Here is a 17,347-nt window from a genome sequence, read left to right as displayed (position 1 = left end):
CACCACTTTTACTTCGTAATCTTGCTTATCACCCTTACCTTGCATTTGAGTTGATTAGTAGGAGTAGTAGTAGCAATGTTAACATTTATCAGGTCCAGGTCTGGCACTCACTCTGTTAGGTGGCTCCCAGGCAGGCGGGGGGGGCGGGTGGGTGGGGGGGGGGGGGGGGGGGGGGGGCGGGAGGAAGTGAGGGGATGTGCGTGGGTAACAGTGGGGGGGGGGGAGGGGTGGAAGCTGCCTAATATTTACCCTCGTTCTTGAAAACTGACCCTCTGCCGACCACCCCGACCCCACCAGCCAGAATTTCCCACTCCCCTGTACATCACTGACTTTTAAATATATTTGACCTACTGAGTAAGTATATTGGATGATGTACATTGGAAAACTATACTCTATCTCTCTCTCTCTCTCTCTCTCTCTCTCTCTCTCCCATCCGGTCAGGGGTTTTCTTTTCTCTCAGCGTTGTCAGTTGCACGCGAGAAGTAGCGAATAATGATGATAATAATAAAGAGGCGAGTAACGACCTAACAACACACGACAACCTCCAACAAGACTTCAATTCCCAACGCGGCACTTCGGTACCGGGGAAGGATTGAAGCTTCGGTGCAGTTCGGTGGTCGTTCCCGCGCGAGCCAGGAAGAGCGGGAGGGAAGGGAGTGAGCCAGTGGTCGTGCGAGGAGGCGGACGACGGAGAGAGGGACAAGACACGCCGACGAGCTGCTGAAGGAGAGGCCGAAGAGTCAACGAAGGAAGGAGGAAGAACACGGCAGGAGAAGGTGGTGAGGAATAAGCTTGGAACAGAAGTAACGAAGGGAAGGAGAAAAGGAAGAATAAGAACGAGAACAAGTAGGGAAGTGGTAGAGTGATTGTTGTCAAGGTAAGCGGAAGAACAAGAAGAAGAGGTGAGAAGAGAACACACGGAGGAACAAAGAAGAACAAGAAGAGGAAGGATAAACAGTCGTCAGAAAGCTGGTGAAAGAAGAACGAAGAGAAGCAAGAAAAAAAAAAAAAAGGGAGGAAGCGGTGGTAATTAAGTCGGTGGAAAACGGAAGAACAAAGAAAGGAGGGAGAATAAAGAAAGGTGCAAAACAGTGAACGAGAGAGAGGAAGAAAGCAAAGAAAGAAGAAGGAAGAGAGAAGAAACAAAGGAAGAGTAGGAGAGAGCAGTCTAAGGGGAGAGGAAGAGAGAACAGACAGCAGGAGAGAGGAAGAACGAGAAGGAAGAAGGGAGAGAGGAAGAACAAAGGAAGAGTAGGAGAGAGGAAGAACAAAGGAAGAGTAGGAGAAAGCAGTTTACGGGAGAGGAAGAGAGAACAGGCAACAGGAGAGAGGAAGAACGAGAAGGAAGAAGGGAGAGAGGAAGAACAAAGGAAGAGTAGGAGAGAGCAGTCTACGGGAGAGGAAGAGAGAACAGGCAACACGAGAGAGGAAGAACGAGAAGGAAGAAGGGAGAGAGGAAGAACGGGAGGAAGGAAGGAGGGAGAAAGCGCAGGAAGGAACGAAGAAAGGGAAATGGCAACAGGCAACGAGAAAGAAGGAGACAGGGTGCCCGAGAGGAGGAGAGTAACCATAGCAGTTCCCGAAGTGAGGGGCAGGGACGGGAGCAGCAGGGCGGCGCACATCCTGCCTCTGTGTCTGGGGTGGAAGGCGACGGTGCAGACGAGATACGCGAAGCACCGAAGTGGCGTTCTCCGCGTCGTCGAGGTGGTGAGTTGGCTGTTCTGCTGCTGCTGCGCCAGGCTTGGGAGTGTTTTACAGTGCTGATATTTCTACTACTGGTGCTACTACTACTATTACTATCATTCCTACTATTCTATTACTATTTCGTCATGTTCTTGCACTCCTTCGCATTTTTGTTTTCTTCGTTGTCTTGTTCTCGTTTTACTTCTTTGTCTTTCTTGGTGTTCTAGAGTGAAAGAGAGAGTTGGTCAGGCAGTCTCGGGAGTCTGTATCAAGTAACGTTAGAGTATTTCACTTCAGCAGATAAGCAGTTACGCGCGTGGAACTTAACAAGCCTGCCTGCAATTTACGGTTAAAAGTGATAGTCTAGAAGTATACCCTAGAGTCCTATTGGTACTTATATATTTACTATTATTTAGACACTTATTTTCTGTTACTGCTACTACTACATTATACTCTCCATGGAGGTAGAGTTGGTGGAGTCGACACGGTCCGCTAATCCCATTAATTGAGGTGAAGCCGACGAACTGTCAAATTTACGGCCAGAAGATGGGGTTGGGCGAGCCAGGCCGAGTCCATTAAGAGGGAGCCTGACCTGACAACACCTGACACCTGGCCGTAAAAATGACAGCTCGGCGGATTCACTTAATTGGGCTGATGTCGACTCCACCAATTCTACCTCCATGATACTCTAGCTCTCACCCTGATTGATGAGTACCTTATTATAATCAAGTCAATAATACAAAACACACCATCTCATTTCTATTGCCCATCAGATTTTATTTTTGTGGTCTAGGTTTGCAGTGTTAGATACCTTATATGCGACTATATTTCTACTACTGCCACAACACTACTACTACCATCATAACTACTACTATTGTTTACTAATCTACTGCCACTACTTTCAGATCCTATTGTTGTCTATGATCACCTTCCTCAAGAGGGCACCTGAGACGTCGGGTCATGTCGCCTTCCTGCTCGCTGTGACCTGCCTCGTCCTGGTCACCGTGGTCATCATCTACCTGGCTCACCTCCTGCCGCTGCACCACCCCCGGCACTGTCCCCACGGCCTCCCCAGCCTCCGCCACTGCCACCGCCTCCCCAGCATCTTGGTAAGGCTTGCTTGTCTTGGAGCGGGGAAGCCGTAGTTCTGTGGTTCTCAGCCAGGCATACGTACAACTTGGGTGCAGAAGGAAGTCTTTGGGGCACAAGACAGTTCTCAAGATGCTGAGTTTTACAATAGTAGTGCAAAACCTTCTTGTGTGAAGTATCTTAAACGGATTATTTAGTCATCATAGCAGACTTGCACCTTAATGTGTTAGATCAGTGTGCAATTTACAAAAAGTGTGCATCCTGTCCTTTACTTAGGATCACAGAAAATTTATCCATATGAAATGCAGCTCCTATTTACTTGGTTAGGTCACTCCAGCTTCTCTCCCTGGCCACAGCACTAAACATACCTATTGGAACCAATACTTATGTAACATGCAGTCTGATTTTGGTTATAAAACGTAGTTTTATTGATTCGTAAAAGATGAAGTTGGGGCACACACTAAGCTTCTCATGGCCTGGATGCTCATCTCAATCTCATTGGCCCTTAACTAAGTCTGGGGGGGTAAGAACCAAAGCAGTAAGAACCCACTACTCTGAGACACAGGGCCACTGTGACATCTGGGCAGCCAGTTTTCCTTCCCCAGGTTTTCCCAGGTACTCAAAGGTAGAATAACAGGTGGGTGACTTAGGCCCTGGGCCAGGATCAAACCTGCGATTCAGATTTATAGCTTGGCATGCCAACCACTACATGGAGGCAGCAATGAATCATAATAGGATGGTCAGTTCCCATTTATATCATAAAGGTAAAGAAAAAAGCATATAAATGTTAAAATCCAATATCTATTTTATGCAATCTTAATCTATTCACAGAAACAGAAGCCTTGTTGCCTCTTGTGGGGATATGTTTTTTTATCATAGACATCACAAGGATAAATCACACACACTATATATTTAAAAATTTTACAGTAAGAGGAAAATCACATATATATTTTTCTTAATTACAGTAAGAGTAAATAAGTATTCCCACAGTAAGAAGGAAGAATGGTGGTGGTGGTGGTGGTGGTGGCAGCATAGGAGACAGGTCAAGGAAAAAAAAGTGCAATAAACTGTCACAGCAAAGAGTAGACAGATGAAAATGCCCAAATGAATGCCTCATAAGACATTTTCTTTCAGGAAACTGTGCATGATGGAGTGTCAAGTTTGGTGCTGCTGCCTGCTGCCATCCTGCTCCTGCTGCTGCCAGCTCCCAGCCCTTCCACCGCTGCAGCCGCTGTGAGTAGTAGAGGGAAGAAAAGGTACAGGTAAAGTTGGCAACATACGCTACAGCTCTGCGTGGCGGCTGTGCCAATCTCCGTCCCTTGGACCCCTTGAGCCTGTGGTGGGAGAGAACCCATTAACCCGACACACACAGTTTACCTTCCCCACGTTTTCCCCGGGAACCCATTTATCAAACTTCCTGAGAGGGAGGATGAGCAGCTGGGTGGGCTGCATGCTGACTACCCAGGGCTGCAGATTTGTAGTTAAGGACGCTAAGCAGCACCGCAGGGGCGCAATCATCATCATCATTTCGTTTAACGTCTGTTTTCACTCTTTCTGAGCAGTTGGACGCTTTATGGCTCTCCTCCATTCTACTGTCTTCTGCCCGATGTTCATCCAATCACATCAATGCCAAGTCTTCCTGCATACACCTTCTCCACGTTTTCCAAGGTCTACCAACTGGTCTCCTTCCTTCTACCTCCAATCTTTTCAAAACTCCCAGCACTGCTCTCTTTACATGTCCAAACCATCGGAGTCTTCCCCTTCTGACCACTGTTTCCAGGTCCTCTACTCCACATCTGTTAGCTATATCTGCACTGGACACCCTGTCTTGCCACCTGATCCCCGCCATATACCTCAGCATTCTGCGATCATTTACTCTCATTACCTCCATCATTTTTCTGCTCCATACAACATCACTGATCTAATACACGCTTGGTACACCCCTGCTCTGCTCTTTAGAGGGATGCTATGATTCACAAGCAGACTAGCCACCTCCCTCCACTTTAACCACACTCCCGCCACTCTCACTCTCACTGTCCTCTCCACTCCCGCCTCACAGTCCAGAACATCTCCCAAATAACAGAAATGTTCTTCCTCATCCAGTTGGGGGCTTCGTGGTACAGTGGTTAGCACACTCGGCTCACAACCAAGAGAGCCCAGGTTCGATTCCCGGGCGGAGTGGAAAAATTTGGTTACCAGGTATTAATCAGGGGTTGTGTCCAGTCTCCTGGGATCTGTCCCCTTCTATAATTCCTTCCCCTTCTGTCTCTCTCCAGTATATGACCACAGATGTTGTGCCGACTAAACAAAACTTTCATTTCCTCATCCAGCTTTCCTCCATTCACCTCTAGTTCATCCCTCTCTGTTTCTCGTCCTTGCTGTCTCCTTACACAAGCTGGGCATGTAAAATTCTGCACTCCTCTTACATTTCTGAGGCCTGAGCATCTATGGTGGCACCACTGCCTGCAACATGTGCACAAGACTAAATTTACACCTACTCCCTTCCCACAGCATCCACATGGATATTTTCCTGATTTAATCTTTTCTCTTGCTTCTTTTCCAGTCACCATGTACTTTGTTTTTTCCATATTAATTTTCAAACTTCTCTCCTCCATTCCTTCCTTCCATTTATTTAACTTTTCTTTCACTTCTTCTGCTGTCTCTGCATTTACTACCAAGTCATCTGCATACAGCAGCTCCCATGGTGCCTCTCCTCTTGCTTCCTTTGTTGCCTCCTCCATTACTGTTACAAACAGGAGCAGGCTAAGGGCAGATCCCTGGTGAACCCACACTCCAATTTCGAACTCATCTGATGTTCCCACCACTGTTTTCATTCTCGATTTTGTACCTTCATAAAGTCCCATCACCGATTCAACCATTCTTTCTGGTACTCTTTGCCTTCTCAATGCCCATCTTATAATTTCCCTTGGTATTCTGTCAAATGCTTTCTCTAGATCTACAAAAACATGATTCAATCTCCTCCTCTTCTCCATAAGCCTTTCCTGAAGCCCTCTCATAGTATATATTGCTTCAGTTGTTGATCTCCCAGGGCAAAAGCCAAACTGACATTTATCAATTCTTATTATCCTTCTCAGCCTCTTCTCCAGGACTTTTTCATATACCTTCATGCCATGCTCCAGTAACCTTATCCCCCTATAGTTACCACATTTCAAACCATCTCCTTCCCCTTTAAAAATGGGTATGGTGTAGTATCCTTTCTAGTCTTCTGGTATCTCTCCCCTTTTTAATACCGTACATCATTTAACACTCTTGTCAATTCCACCACTCCTTCCTTTCCTGCTGCCTTTATTAAATCTACTGTTAGCCCTGAAGGTTCTGCTGCTCTACCATTTTTCATTTCCTTTAGTGCTTTTTTTATCTCCTCTTCCATATTTTTTTCTTGTGGGCCTTCTACTTTTTCAGTTTCATTTATCATATATTCATTTTCCTCATTTAATAGTTCAGTGAAATATTTACTCCATCTTTCCAATATCTTTTCTTTTTCCACCATGATGTTCCCTCCTCCATCTTTTACAAACTTCGCCCCAACTACATCTGCTCTCTCTCTTTTCATTTGTTTAGCTATTTTAAACATCTCATTTTTGTTAACTTTCTCCCTTCTCTTTCCCTCACCCATTCTTCTGTTGCTTTCTTCTTTGCCTTCACTACCTCTTTTCTTGCCTTTTTCTTCTTTTCTTTAAACACCTCTCTATCTTCCTCCTCCTTTGTTTTCTGCCATTTCTTGTATGCCTCCTTTTCCTTGATGGCCTGCTGCACTATTCCATTCCACCACCATGTCTCTCTTTCCTTTCTTCTAATTCCTTTTGTTTCACCACACACTTCTCTCCCTGCTGTCATGATATTTTCTTTCAATTGTTCCCATCCTCCATTATTTTCCTCTATTTTCCTTATTCACTCTTTGTTCAAACTCTTCTAATTTCATCCTCCCTCAGCTTCCACACTTATTTTTCTTTCTTTATTCTTTTTTATCTTTTTCTTCCCTACCTTCGTGGCTATGTCAGCACACAGAAGTCTATGTTGTGGCAGGCACGCTTCCCCCGGGATCACCTTCACGTCTTTTATCCAAAAATCTTCATCCTTTTTGTACACTATAGAATATTATATAGTCTTCTTGCGTTTCCACTCTTCCACTTTTATATGTCACCACCTTTTCTCTTTCTTGAACATAGTGTTTGCCACAACCAGTCCCCTGCCCTGACAAAACTCCAATATTTTCTCCCCTTCTCTGTTTCTCTCTCCGTAACCATACACACCCATTACTTCCTCAAATCCATCTCTACTTTGCCCTGTATGACCATTCAAATCTCCTCCAATGAACAGCTTCTCATTTCTTATACCTGCCATCTCATCATCCAGCACTCCCCAAAACTCCTTCTCCTCGTCTGTCCTCCCCACCTGAGGGGCATACACAGAGAAAACATTGAATAGTTTCTCCTATTACCATTCTTATTAGCATTATCCTTGATGTTATCCTCCTCACTTCTATTACATCCTCTATTAGCTCCTCTCTCACCATCATTTCCACCCCTCCGACTCTCCCCCCTCCACCACTCTCCCCTTTCCACCACATCTTGTACTTTTCTTCCCCACTTCCTATCATTCTGCTTCCTTCACCCTTAAATTGCACTTCCTGCACACAACAAATGTCAACCTTTCTCCTACCCAGCATATCCACCACCACCCTGCTTCTTCCTCTCATTGTTCCCACATTCACCGTCCCTATTCTAAAGCTAAGTCCAGAGATTCTTCGCACCCCCTGCCCGCTCAAGGGCTGCCGGGTAATGGGGGCCACATTCTGGTTTTGAGCCATATCAGTTTTTGGAGCAAAATTTTACAGGTGCATGCCCATGTTAACCCCAACCACCTATTTTAAGTGGTGGCCCTAGCCTTTGCTTAAAAGAAAAGACAAACCCTACAAGGCAGCAGGGGCTATAAGGTTTACCACCCACTATTTCACCCATAGCTGGGACTGGATGGCCATTGACTGATAAACATGAGTTCATCTGCCCTTTGAATGGTCTTGTTTTTAAACCACCTGGGGGTCCAGCACACCCTCCTCACTGGTCCAAGAAAAAAAAGTGGGGTTGATGGTTTAGTCGCCAACTACCTGACCATGTGGCTGGTAGTACTGTTGTTGTTGCTGTTGTCTTGGGCCACGGCGATCTAGTCGCTCACATGAGCCCTGGTGTCATCCTGTGAGGGCTTCACGGGCGCATCAGCTGCCCCGTCTTCCTTGTCTTCCTTCTTCCTGAGGAAGGCGCAGGTGAGGCGGAGGACAGATTCCTGCCGTGAGAGGTGGACGCCTGCCGCTGCCAGCAGGTTGAAGATGGGCACGTCCAGGGAGCGGAGTTGGTGTTGTAGCAACATTCGCTGGGAATGGAAGCGTGGGCAGTGCAGCAGGAGGTGCTCAATGGTCTCCTCGACAGTCCTGCACCAGGGGCAGTGAGGGTCGGGGATCAGGGGCAGGTGGTTGAGGTGAGCGTTGAGTGTTATGTGGCCCAGGCGGAGGTGAGTCAGGGCCATGTCTAGACGCGGGACGTTTTCCTCACCCATAGCAGTGGGGAGGAGTTGGTGTGGTACTGACCCATGGAGGTGATGCAGAGGGTGTGGGCAAGCGTGTTGTCCCATGAGGTGTGGCAGGTGCTGGAGTTGAGGCGTTTGGCCGTGGAGAGTGGCAGGGGTAGCGGCGTTGTGTTTACCTTGGCGAGGGCCAGCCTGGCCTCGGCGTCGGCGATCTCACTGCCTCTTATGCCTGAGTGGGAGGGCACCCACTGCAGGGTGATCTCCCAACTCTCGGATGTCAGGACGAGGAGGGCTCGCTGGATGGTGTGGGCCAGGGTCGTTGAGGTCCCATCTCCTGGGATCTGTTCCTTTCTCCTATAATTCCTTCCCCTTCTGTCTCTCTCCGGCATATGACCACAGATGTTGCGCCGACTAAACGAAACTTTCCAACTTTTTCCGCATCTACATCTGTAGTTCTGATAAATTAAACATTTGCATCCACATCTGCACCACACACAAACAGGATGTGGTGAATATACTTTATACATTACAGAGTCACAGACTCAGAGTGCAGACTACAGAGTACTGAGCTTGTAAAGTTGAAAATTAATTAATGCATGGTCACTTAATTATCTACTAAAATTACACTTTGTATTCATTTCCTTTCAAATTTACACAACCTATTGTGTCAAAAGTTTTGCAGAAGGGCAGGAGGATGGAAATAATTTTACATATATAATGACTATGTAGTATGTATGTATCATGTAAATTTGCACAAGTATGTATATATGTACTGTGTAATAGTACTGTATGTACTACATGTAATATTGCATAAGTATGAAGGGAAGCAGCCTGGAGAGAGAGAGAGAGAGAGAGACTTTTAAACTACAAAATGCAAATGCAGAATTGTCCAACAAAAGCAACAGCCATCTGGCAATAATTGGTCATATATAGTAAATGACCAAAATCCTGAACACATCCGCACCCGCAAGGATGTCATAATTTGATATCTGCATCCGCAGTTTGGTAGAAACTGATATCCGCATCTGCTTCCGCATCCGCAAAATATGTACATAGGACATCCGCATACACATCCGCGGATCTCTGAAATCTAACATCCGATACATCATTAGTATAGATCTAAGTAGTGTTTTGTTATTCATGTAAAAGGTGCTGGTTAGGTTGTAGGTGCTATTCACCCATTACAAATTTGTGTAAACAATGTAAATGAAATCAGATTTATGAAGCTCAGGAGTAACTAGTGCAGGAAAATTTGAGCAGGAAGGTGTGGTAGAAGGCATCTTGGTAGGCATTTTTGACTTGTCCGAAATCTTTCTCTGGCTATTAAAACCCACACACCCACCAGGTGGGAAATGTCCACCCAAGTCAAGAATACCAACTTAGACTCCTTCTACCAAAGGAGCAGGAATGGGATACAAGAATGTGATGTGAGGAATTTCTTGAATGTACACCCCTGAGTGCTGTTTTTTTTTTGAGCAGCAGTCAGGTCAGCCTACCAACCAAGCCACTGATGAGCTAAGAGGTTGCTGTGTCAGGGGTCACTTCTGCAGCACTATACCTGCCATCCCAGCCCCCACTGTGGACATGAAGAAAAGGTGACCCTGCTCACACTCATGGTAGCTACAAACACTTATAATTAACCCATTGTGGGCTGATTAAAAGCTTTGCCAGCTTCCATGACTGTGAGCAGTCACCTATCCTTCATGTCCACAGCGGGCTGGGAGGAGCAGTGACCCTGACACCTTCTTCTTTTGTCAATGGTGGTAATGTTCAGTTGTGTTGCCCTTATCTCAGAAAGCGTGTGGGTTGATTCCAACACTCAGTGGTGTTCTCACTGCATTATTACAATTTCTCTGATATATTTCTAGCGAGGGATCATTACCTTGTGTGATGTAAACAGGTCCTGACAATCGTGGTGGTGCTGCTCCTTGCCGTGCAGTGTGCAGAGGACCTGCTGAGAGCTCTTCAACCCTCCCAAGTCTCACGTGAGGACCAAGGACAGGAGATGAGGCAGGTGCAGCAGGTGACTCCCCCTCCAGGCTCCCATGCTCGGCCAAGCCAGAGGTACACACCAAACACAAGCAGAGGGAGAGGCAGTGCCAGACGGTGGTCAAAGAATAGGAAGAGCCCGTCCTCCCCTCTCCTTCCTCTATCCCAGAGCTTCAGGACTCACTCTGGTTCCCCTGTCTTGAACAACTCCAGGTCCTCCAGACACAGTTCTTCCTCTAGACCTTCCTCCCTGCCACATCCCTCATCCCATAACCCTCTGCCATACCCTGGATCCCGAGTCTCCTACAAAGAACACGCGGCGCCCCGATCATCTCGCCGTGGTTCTGTCACCCACTCCGGCATCTCACCACCACTGTCAACATATTCCTTCGTCACTGCTGTGCCCAGTCCTAGCTCCCCAGTCCTGTCCAGTCCTAAGACCTCCCCACACCTGTCTACCTGCAGTGGTGTTCCTCTCTCCAGCCAGTCCTCACACACCTTTGAGCTCCAATCACCTCATGCCTCCAATGTCCCCAGCTCCATAGTTCTCGCTAGACCCAGGACCTCCTCTCGCATCCCTCCCCAAGGTGCTGTCCCCTTTGCCAGCCCCTCCTCGCCACCTCCCTTGCCTCAGACATCTGTGACCCCCTTATCTCGTGACCCCACCTCCCCACGGATGATTTCCCTCACCCAAATCCAGGAAGAGGCGTTAGATGAGGAGCACATTATTGAGTCTTGGCATGATGATCCTCCCTCTCCTATTTACTCCCCATCTCCCTGCCCCTCCCCAACCCACACATACACACTAGAGTCTTTACTTCCTCCCCCCTCATCTACTACCCCTTCTCTCACCCCTGACGTAGTGGTATACACCAATATCACCCCTCCGTGTGACCCTACCTTCAATGTCACTCCTTTCCCATCAGACCACCTCCCTGTCTCTGCCTCAACTCATGAACCCACTGCCCACACCACCACTCCCTCCCCTTTAACCAACACACCTTCCCGTGCCAACCTGGACGCCACCCAACCCACCACCACTGCAATCTATGCCATGCCCATTGACGCCTGTCCTGCACCTGACCACAGTCCTATATACGAAAATGTATCTCCACTCACTATCAACACCTCCACAACTCTTCCTGTAATCACCAATAACTCTGTCTCATCTCATCATAGCCCTATTTATGATACTGTGGTACCAGAAATCACTGCCAACACCACTTCTGCCAACCCCTGTAACAGTGCCCGCAATAGCAGTAGTTCATCTGACTCCTTCCATTCACATGTACCCATTTCCTACCTCTGATTGCTACTGTTCGAAGTTACTGATGAACAACTCCAAAGAACCCTGTGCCCTCTCTCACCCCAACCCTGTTTTTATACCATTAGTCAGGCATGTTGAGCCATTCAAAAGTCTTAATGATTTTAATTAAATGAATAAAATGTTTCCTTAAGTTAAACAGTTCATTCATTTTATCTTGTGTATTTTGGAAGTTTTTCAGTTAAAAAATGTGATCAAATCGAAACTGATGTTTTTGCATATATAAAATACTTCATTTGAGGGATACCGTCTGCATCTGACATGAACTTGTGATCCTATGAAGTGAATTTGGGTAAACTGAATTTAGTTCTACAGACATATAGAGAGTTAACGTAATACACCAGCCATAGCTGTGTCAAACTTGCTCCCACTTTGCTGCATCAAGCGCCTCGGGGTGGGTGTGCTGTCACCCTGATCACACCAACACCAAGTTTTTTCTTGAGGCTTATTGACCTTATCATGTTGAGTTCCCACTCTACTTTGCTGCTGTGTGCTTACCACAATGAAAGCACTATTTACTCCAAGGAGAGTACAATCAGCACAACGGACATGATGCGAGAGGCAGTCAGAGGAAGCAACAGCACTGTGGCAAATGTCAGACCTGTAAACATGGTGAGCAGGTGAACCATGCAAAGATGAGGAACTAATAGCGTGTTCTCAGTCTTGTTTGCCAGTGTAGTGTTGCGATTCCTCTGGCTGCCTCAAACATGTTGTTTATTGTGCTGCTCCTGCAGTAAATAGTGCATAAACCATGGTGAACAAGCAGCCTGCAAAGAGTGGAAGCCTCTTAAGCACAAGAGGAAGTTGATGAACCTCAAGAAAGAAAACTGTTGGTGTGATGTGATGAGGCTAAGAAAAGTGCTCCATGCTTAACTGTGTTCCATTATTTGTGTGAGTGAGTATGAAGTGACCAGTCAACCTACACAGGGCAGCTCTTGTAAACTTTAACATTTATCAAACATTTTTTTGATGCTATCAAATATATTTTCACTTGCTAATAATTGCCAAGTCTATCCCCACTCAGCCACTACTCTATTTACAAAGCAGTTTTTGGCAATATCTTTGTTAAATCAGATTTTATCAAACTCAATCAAGATTTTGGCAAGAAGTGATCAGCAAATCATGGTGGATGAGTAAAACAAGACTTTGCAGTCATTTGGTGAGCACAAACACATGAAAACACCTTTAAGGAAATGTTTGGTGAATTCACAGACCAGGAGTATAGATGATGGTAGCTTTACAGGAGTGGTTCTGTGTTGGTCATTTGTCCTCCATTCTTAATGAGTCCTCAAAATTTACTACCTGGATTGAAGGACCTGACTAAATCCTAATATTCATAACCTGTAAATGATATAACATTGTCCTTAGCCCTATGATCACAACTCCGGCAAAGCACAGCGGCTTGATAGCCGTATCAAAATGTTACGACCACCTTTGCAATGACTGCTCGTACCCAAATATGTGTATCAGCTTAAATCTGTCAATTAATTTTGAGAAATCATGTAGCAAAGAATTTAAGGATGATGCACTTACATACACTGCAGAGAAGTAACCTTGCTGCCTGGTGACACGGCATCTGATCCCCTCACCATTTTTGTCTTGGTTACTCAAAGCCTGTGGCTGTGGGCCAGCTGTGCTATCTGAAAAATGAATATGTATTAGTGGGGCATGCTGGGACATGCAAGGTTATATGATTCTTTATGGTTTTGCAACTGCAGATTATCTCATAGATATTAGTTATCTTTGGTCAAGGAGTGATTTTCTACATTCCACCCGAAAAGCAGCTCACAGGTTGCCGTTTAACATAGCTACTGACTGCCTGCATTTCTAGCATTAAAAATGCTAAAAGTGCAATGACAAGAGTTTAATAAAATATTAACATTGATATATCAAGCACGTTTTTTTTTGTACTTGTATGTGGTATGTATGGAGCAAGTTATCTAGCGCTACTAAAATATTTAATTTATATTTGTTTTCTTATGCCTTTTGAAATAACTATATTAGTTACAGAACAAAGGAAACTGCAACACAATTTACTGACAGGATTTATAACTTCCTTTTGCATCAAAAGAAACCTAATTCAGAGACAGTCCACAAAACTGTACCAAGATAAAATACTACTACTGCAGGGAACCATTACTCCTTGCCCTGTTTGTCCTTTGATTATACAAAGGTTACAGGGAAGGCATCTGGTCATTCTTTACAAACCTCAAAACAAATCTTTCTGCAGCACCACTCAGCCCCAGGCAGGGCCCTCATTACAGGTGGCCTCATCACAACAATAATTACATCTCCGGTCAGGATGAAGGTGCAGCCAAGGCTTGCAGGCATCACTATGTAACTGTGCCACAACACATTGCAGTAATGCTTGTTTGCCCTGCTTGTGTAAAATCCCAGTATAATTGGCATTATTGAAATTTAAGCAGCATGCTTCTTACACACTGCATGTGAGTGCCCAGGTGTGTGCATACCAGGGCATGTACCTGCAAGGGTTAGACTTGAAGGAAAGCAAGTCCTGAGGTATCTGGTGTGAGTGACCCTCATGGGTTGCCATGTGTAGGCCTGCAGGGAGAGATGCTGGACTTATGTGAAAGCTGGGCAAGCTTTGCATGCATTGTGGTGTAGTCACCGAACAGTGATGCCTGGAAGCCTCGGGTGCACCTTCATGCCAGCAAAAGGTGTCACTGTTGTGATGGAACACTCAGGGACCTGCGTGGAGGTAACGGCCACTGCAGAAAGATTTACTATTTTACAAGTTGATAATGGAACGTGTTCAAGAACATCAACCGCTGCAAAAAATAAGTACAAAACCAAGTAAACCTCTCAGTTGTGAAGGCTGCTCTTGTTGTGTTTTTCTTTTTAGTGAAAATTTCATAGGTAAACATTGTGTTAATTTAAACTGTATATCTGGATGCAGATATTCTCTGTCATGAATGCCTCATTGCAAAGGTGGAGCACAACATAAGCACTCCAGCAGTGGGGAGTGAAAAAACACTATTGCTTGTTTTGAACTGCAAAGTGTTTTAAAGAAGATATAGCAATTAAGATTCACTGTGGTACATCTGAAATGAGGTTCTGCCAATGTTTTGTCGTGAAATTAGGCATGCCGCTGCCCACTGAGTACATCACCATAGAGCCAGCCAGCCCTTCAGCGGGTGTGGTGTTGACAATGGTGACGGGTTGATGCACATGGGCAGGCTGGCAGGCAGGGACCGGTGAGTGTCATGCCCACTGCAACGACTGACACAGGAGGGACGACACTCTGCAGCTCCTTCCTCTGCCTCGGCCACTGCTCAGTGACTGCTGCTGCTGCCACCGTCACCACGACACCAGACCTGAAAGAATAAAGGCAACTGAAGTGAAAATTTTCCCTGGCTCAACAATTTATTTGGAGCACCACACACTCTGCTGAAAGGAAACACAAAAATGACATGCTGGTAGCCATAATAATGAAGAACTGTTTTCTAGTACCGAAGCACGATGGGATTGGAAGCCTTGTTGGAGGTTGTCTTGTGTTTTTATGTCGTTATTCGCCTCTTTATTATTATTATTTGCGATGTATTTTATTTGTGTGTGTATTTATGGTTGTTGTATTTTCTTCTCCCGGGTTGATAATGAAAATGTTTGAAGTTTATCGGTATATTTGAGTGAAATAATATCCGCAGTGCAGGACCGAGTTGGCTAGTTAACACACACACACACACACACACACACACACACACAAATCTACAAATTATTGAGCAAAATGGAAGAAGTAGACAACGAGGAGTTACTACTAAAGAAATTACCACCAGGAACACAATAGGACATAGTAAAAAACTGAAGGAGGGAAGATGCTTGAGAGACATAAAGAAATATAGCTTCCCGCAAAGAAATATAGAGGTTTAGAACAGACTAAGTGAGGATGTAGTATTGGCGAGGAGTGTGCAAAGCTTTAAAGGAAAAGTTGGATAAATGTAGATACGGAGACGGGACCACACGAACGTAAAGCCCAGGCCCTGTAAAACTACAACTAGGTAAATACACACACACACACACACACACACACACACACACACACATAGCTACGTGACATTAAGCGAGCAATCCAATTCGCCTTCAAGTATTCACCTCATTTTCCACGCTTTCGGTAATACATATGTCACGTCGCACATTATGAAGACCAAAGAAACTCGTGAAAGGCACAGAGGCGGGACAAAGAGACATAACAAGAACAAGCTAGCTACAGAGGTCGTGTTCTAATGAGTTCTTCTTTAGTTTCATGGTACAGAAGAAGGATCAAACTACCACTAGGGTCATAATTCTACTTCTTGTCAAATATATGTTGGGCGGCTAGCGGCGAAATGTTGAAGAAAATGACCCCAAATAGACAGTACTTCACAAGCTAGCTACAGAGGTCGTGTTCTAATGAGTTCTTCTTTAGTTTCATGGTACAGAAGAAGGATCAAACTACCACTAGGGTCATAATTCTACTTCTCATGGAAAGACGCAAAACTCCTACGAAAGGCTTGTCAAATATGTGTGCTTGGGAGGCGAAATGTTGAAGAAAATTACCCCAAATTGACAGATAGGCAGATAGAGAGAGATAAAAATAGAGATGTTTAGTGACGACATACGCATTTGCCATTCACTTAACAGATACTTAACCTTTGAAAGAATACAATTACGGCAGAGAGTGTAATAAAAATATCATCAGTTATGAGCCAAACAAACACGATAATACAATAACGAAGAGGAAAGAAAAACAGTCGACCATGAATGCACAAGAGAGAGAGAGAGAGAGAGAGAGAGAGAGAGAGAGAGAGAGAGAGAGAGATTCCCGAGTATTTACTGCATGCTGGCTGCGAACTCTTTCAATTAAGGGTTTTAAGGTGTTTTAACCCATCAAAAAAATTTGTCAGATTCACTTCAGCGATGCCAGCATATCGGTTAGTCGCTTGATAACAAGAGTCGAGTGCAGTCGCGTGTGTCTGGGAATGTCAGGCATGCAGAGGTATCAAGGCTGGCAACAATGCTAACACTGTTCATCAGGCAAACATCAAAGGTCGGGCGGGGCTTTATCAGGCGTGCTAAGTAACAGAGCTATGAAGCCTCAGGGCCATATTTTTAAACATATCTGCGCCAAAGAACACGTAATTTACTAGCCTTTCGTGGGAGTTTAGGGCATTTCCAGGGGTACTTTTATGACCCTGGTGGTAGTCTGAGCCTTCTTCTGTACCGTGAACCTAAAATAACACTCATTAGAACACGTAATTTACTAGCCTTTCGTGGGAGTTTAGGGCATTTCCAGGGGTACTTTTATGACCCTGGTGGTAGTCTGAGCCTTCTTCTGTACCGTGAACCTAAAAGAACACTCATTAGAACACGTAATTTACTAGCCTTTCGTGGGAGTTTAGGGCATTTCCAGGGGTACTTTTATGACCCTGGTGGTAGTCTGAGCCTTCTTCTGTACCGTGAACCTAAAAGAACACTCATTAGAACACGTAATTTACTAGCCTTTCGTGGGAGTTTAGGGCATTTCCTGGGGTACTTTTATGACCCTGGTGGTAGTCTGAGCCTTCTTCTGTACCGTGAACCTAAAAGAACACTCATTAGAACACGTAATTTACTAGCCTTTCGTGGGAGTTTAGGGCATTTCCAGGGGTACTTTTATGACCCTGGTGGTAGTCTGAGCCTTCTGTACCGTGAACCTAAAAGAACACTCATTAGAACACGTAA

At 45.3% G+C, this 17,347-nt stretch overlaps 1 protein-coding gene and 1 long non-coding RNA gene across 4 annotated transcripts in view; one reads left to right on the top strand and one right to left on the bottom strand.

The window, feature by feature from the left end:
* LOC126982958 (uncharacterized) overlaps positions 1 to 13,595 on the top strand; it is a 29,610-nt gene extending 16,015 nt beyond the window's left edge. Inside the window, exons 1-5 of one of the 3 annotated variants that reach the window (XM_050835302.1) lie at positions 578 to 1,251; positions 1,349 to 1,707; positions 2,589 to 2,792; positions 3,907 to 4,005; positions 10,217 to 13,595. In XM_050835302.1, the coding sequence (XP_050691259.1) occupies positions 1,513 to 1,707; positions 2,589 to 2,792; positions 3,907 to 4,005; positions 10,217 to 11,614 (1,896 nt within the window). In that variant the 5' untranslated portion in view covers positions 578 to 1,251; positions 1,349 to 1,512 and the 3' untranslated portion in view covers positions 11,615 to 13,595. Of the gene's footprint in view, positions 1 to 577; positions 1,708 to 2,588; positions 2,793 to 3,906; positions 4,006 to 10,216 lie in introns of those variants that run through there. The other 2 variants (XM_050835301.1, XM_050835300.1) reach the window with 2 other exon arrangements.
* On the bottom strand, positions 3,554 to 10,347 carry LOC126982966 (uncharacterized). Its single transcript, XR_007735465.1, has 2 exons — positions 10,199 to 10,347; positions 3,554 to 4,003 (listed from the first exon to the last, which is right to left on the bottom strand). It is a non-coding gene; the product is annotated as an uncharacterized LOC126982966 (long non-coding RNA).
* Positions 13,596 to 17,347: the final 3,752 nt, after the last annotated feature.

This window comes from Eriocheir sinensis, chromosome 52 (genome assembly GCF_024679095.1).
Source record: "Eriocheir sinensis breed Jianghai 21 chromosome 52, ASM2467909v1, whole genome shotgun sequence".
Classification (NCBI taxonomy): Eukaryota; Metazoa; Arthropoda; class Malacostraca; order Decapoda; family Varunidae; genus Eriocheir; species Eriocheir sinensis.
Note: the sequence above shows the minus strand (reverse complement) of the source record. Positions and strands in the feature narration are given on the sequence as shown.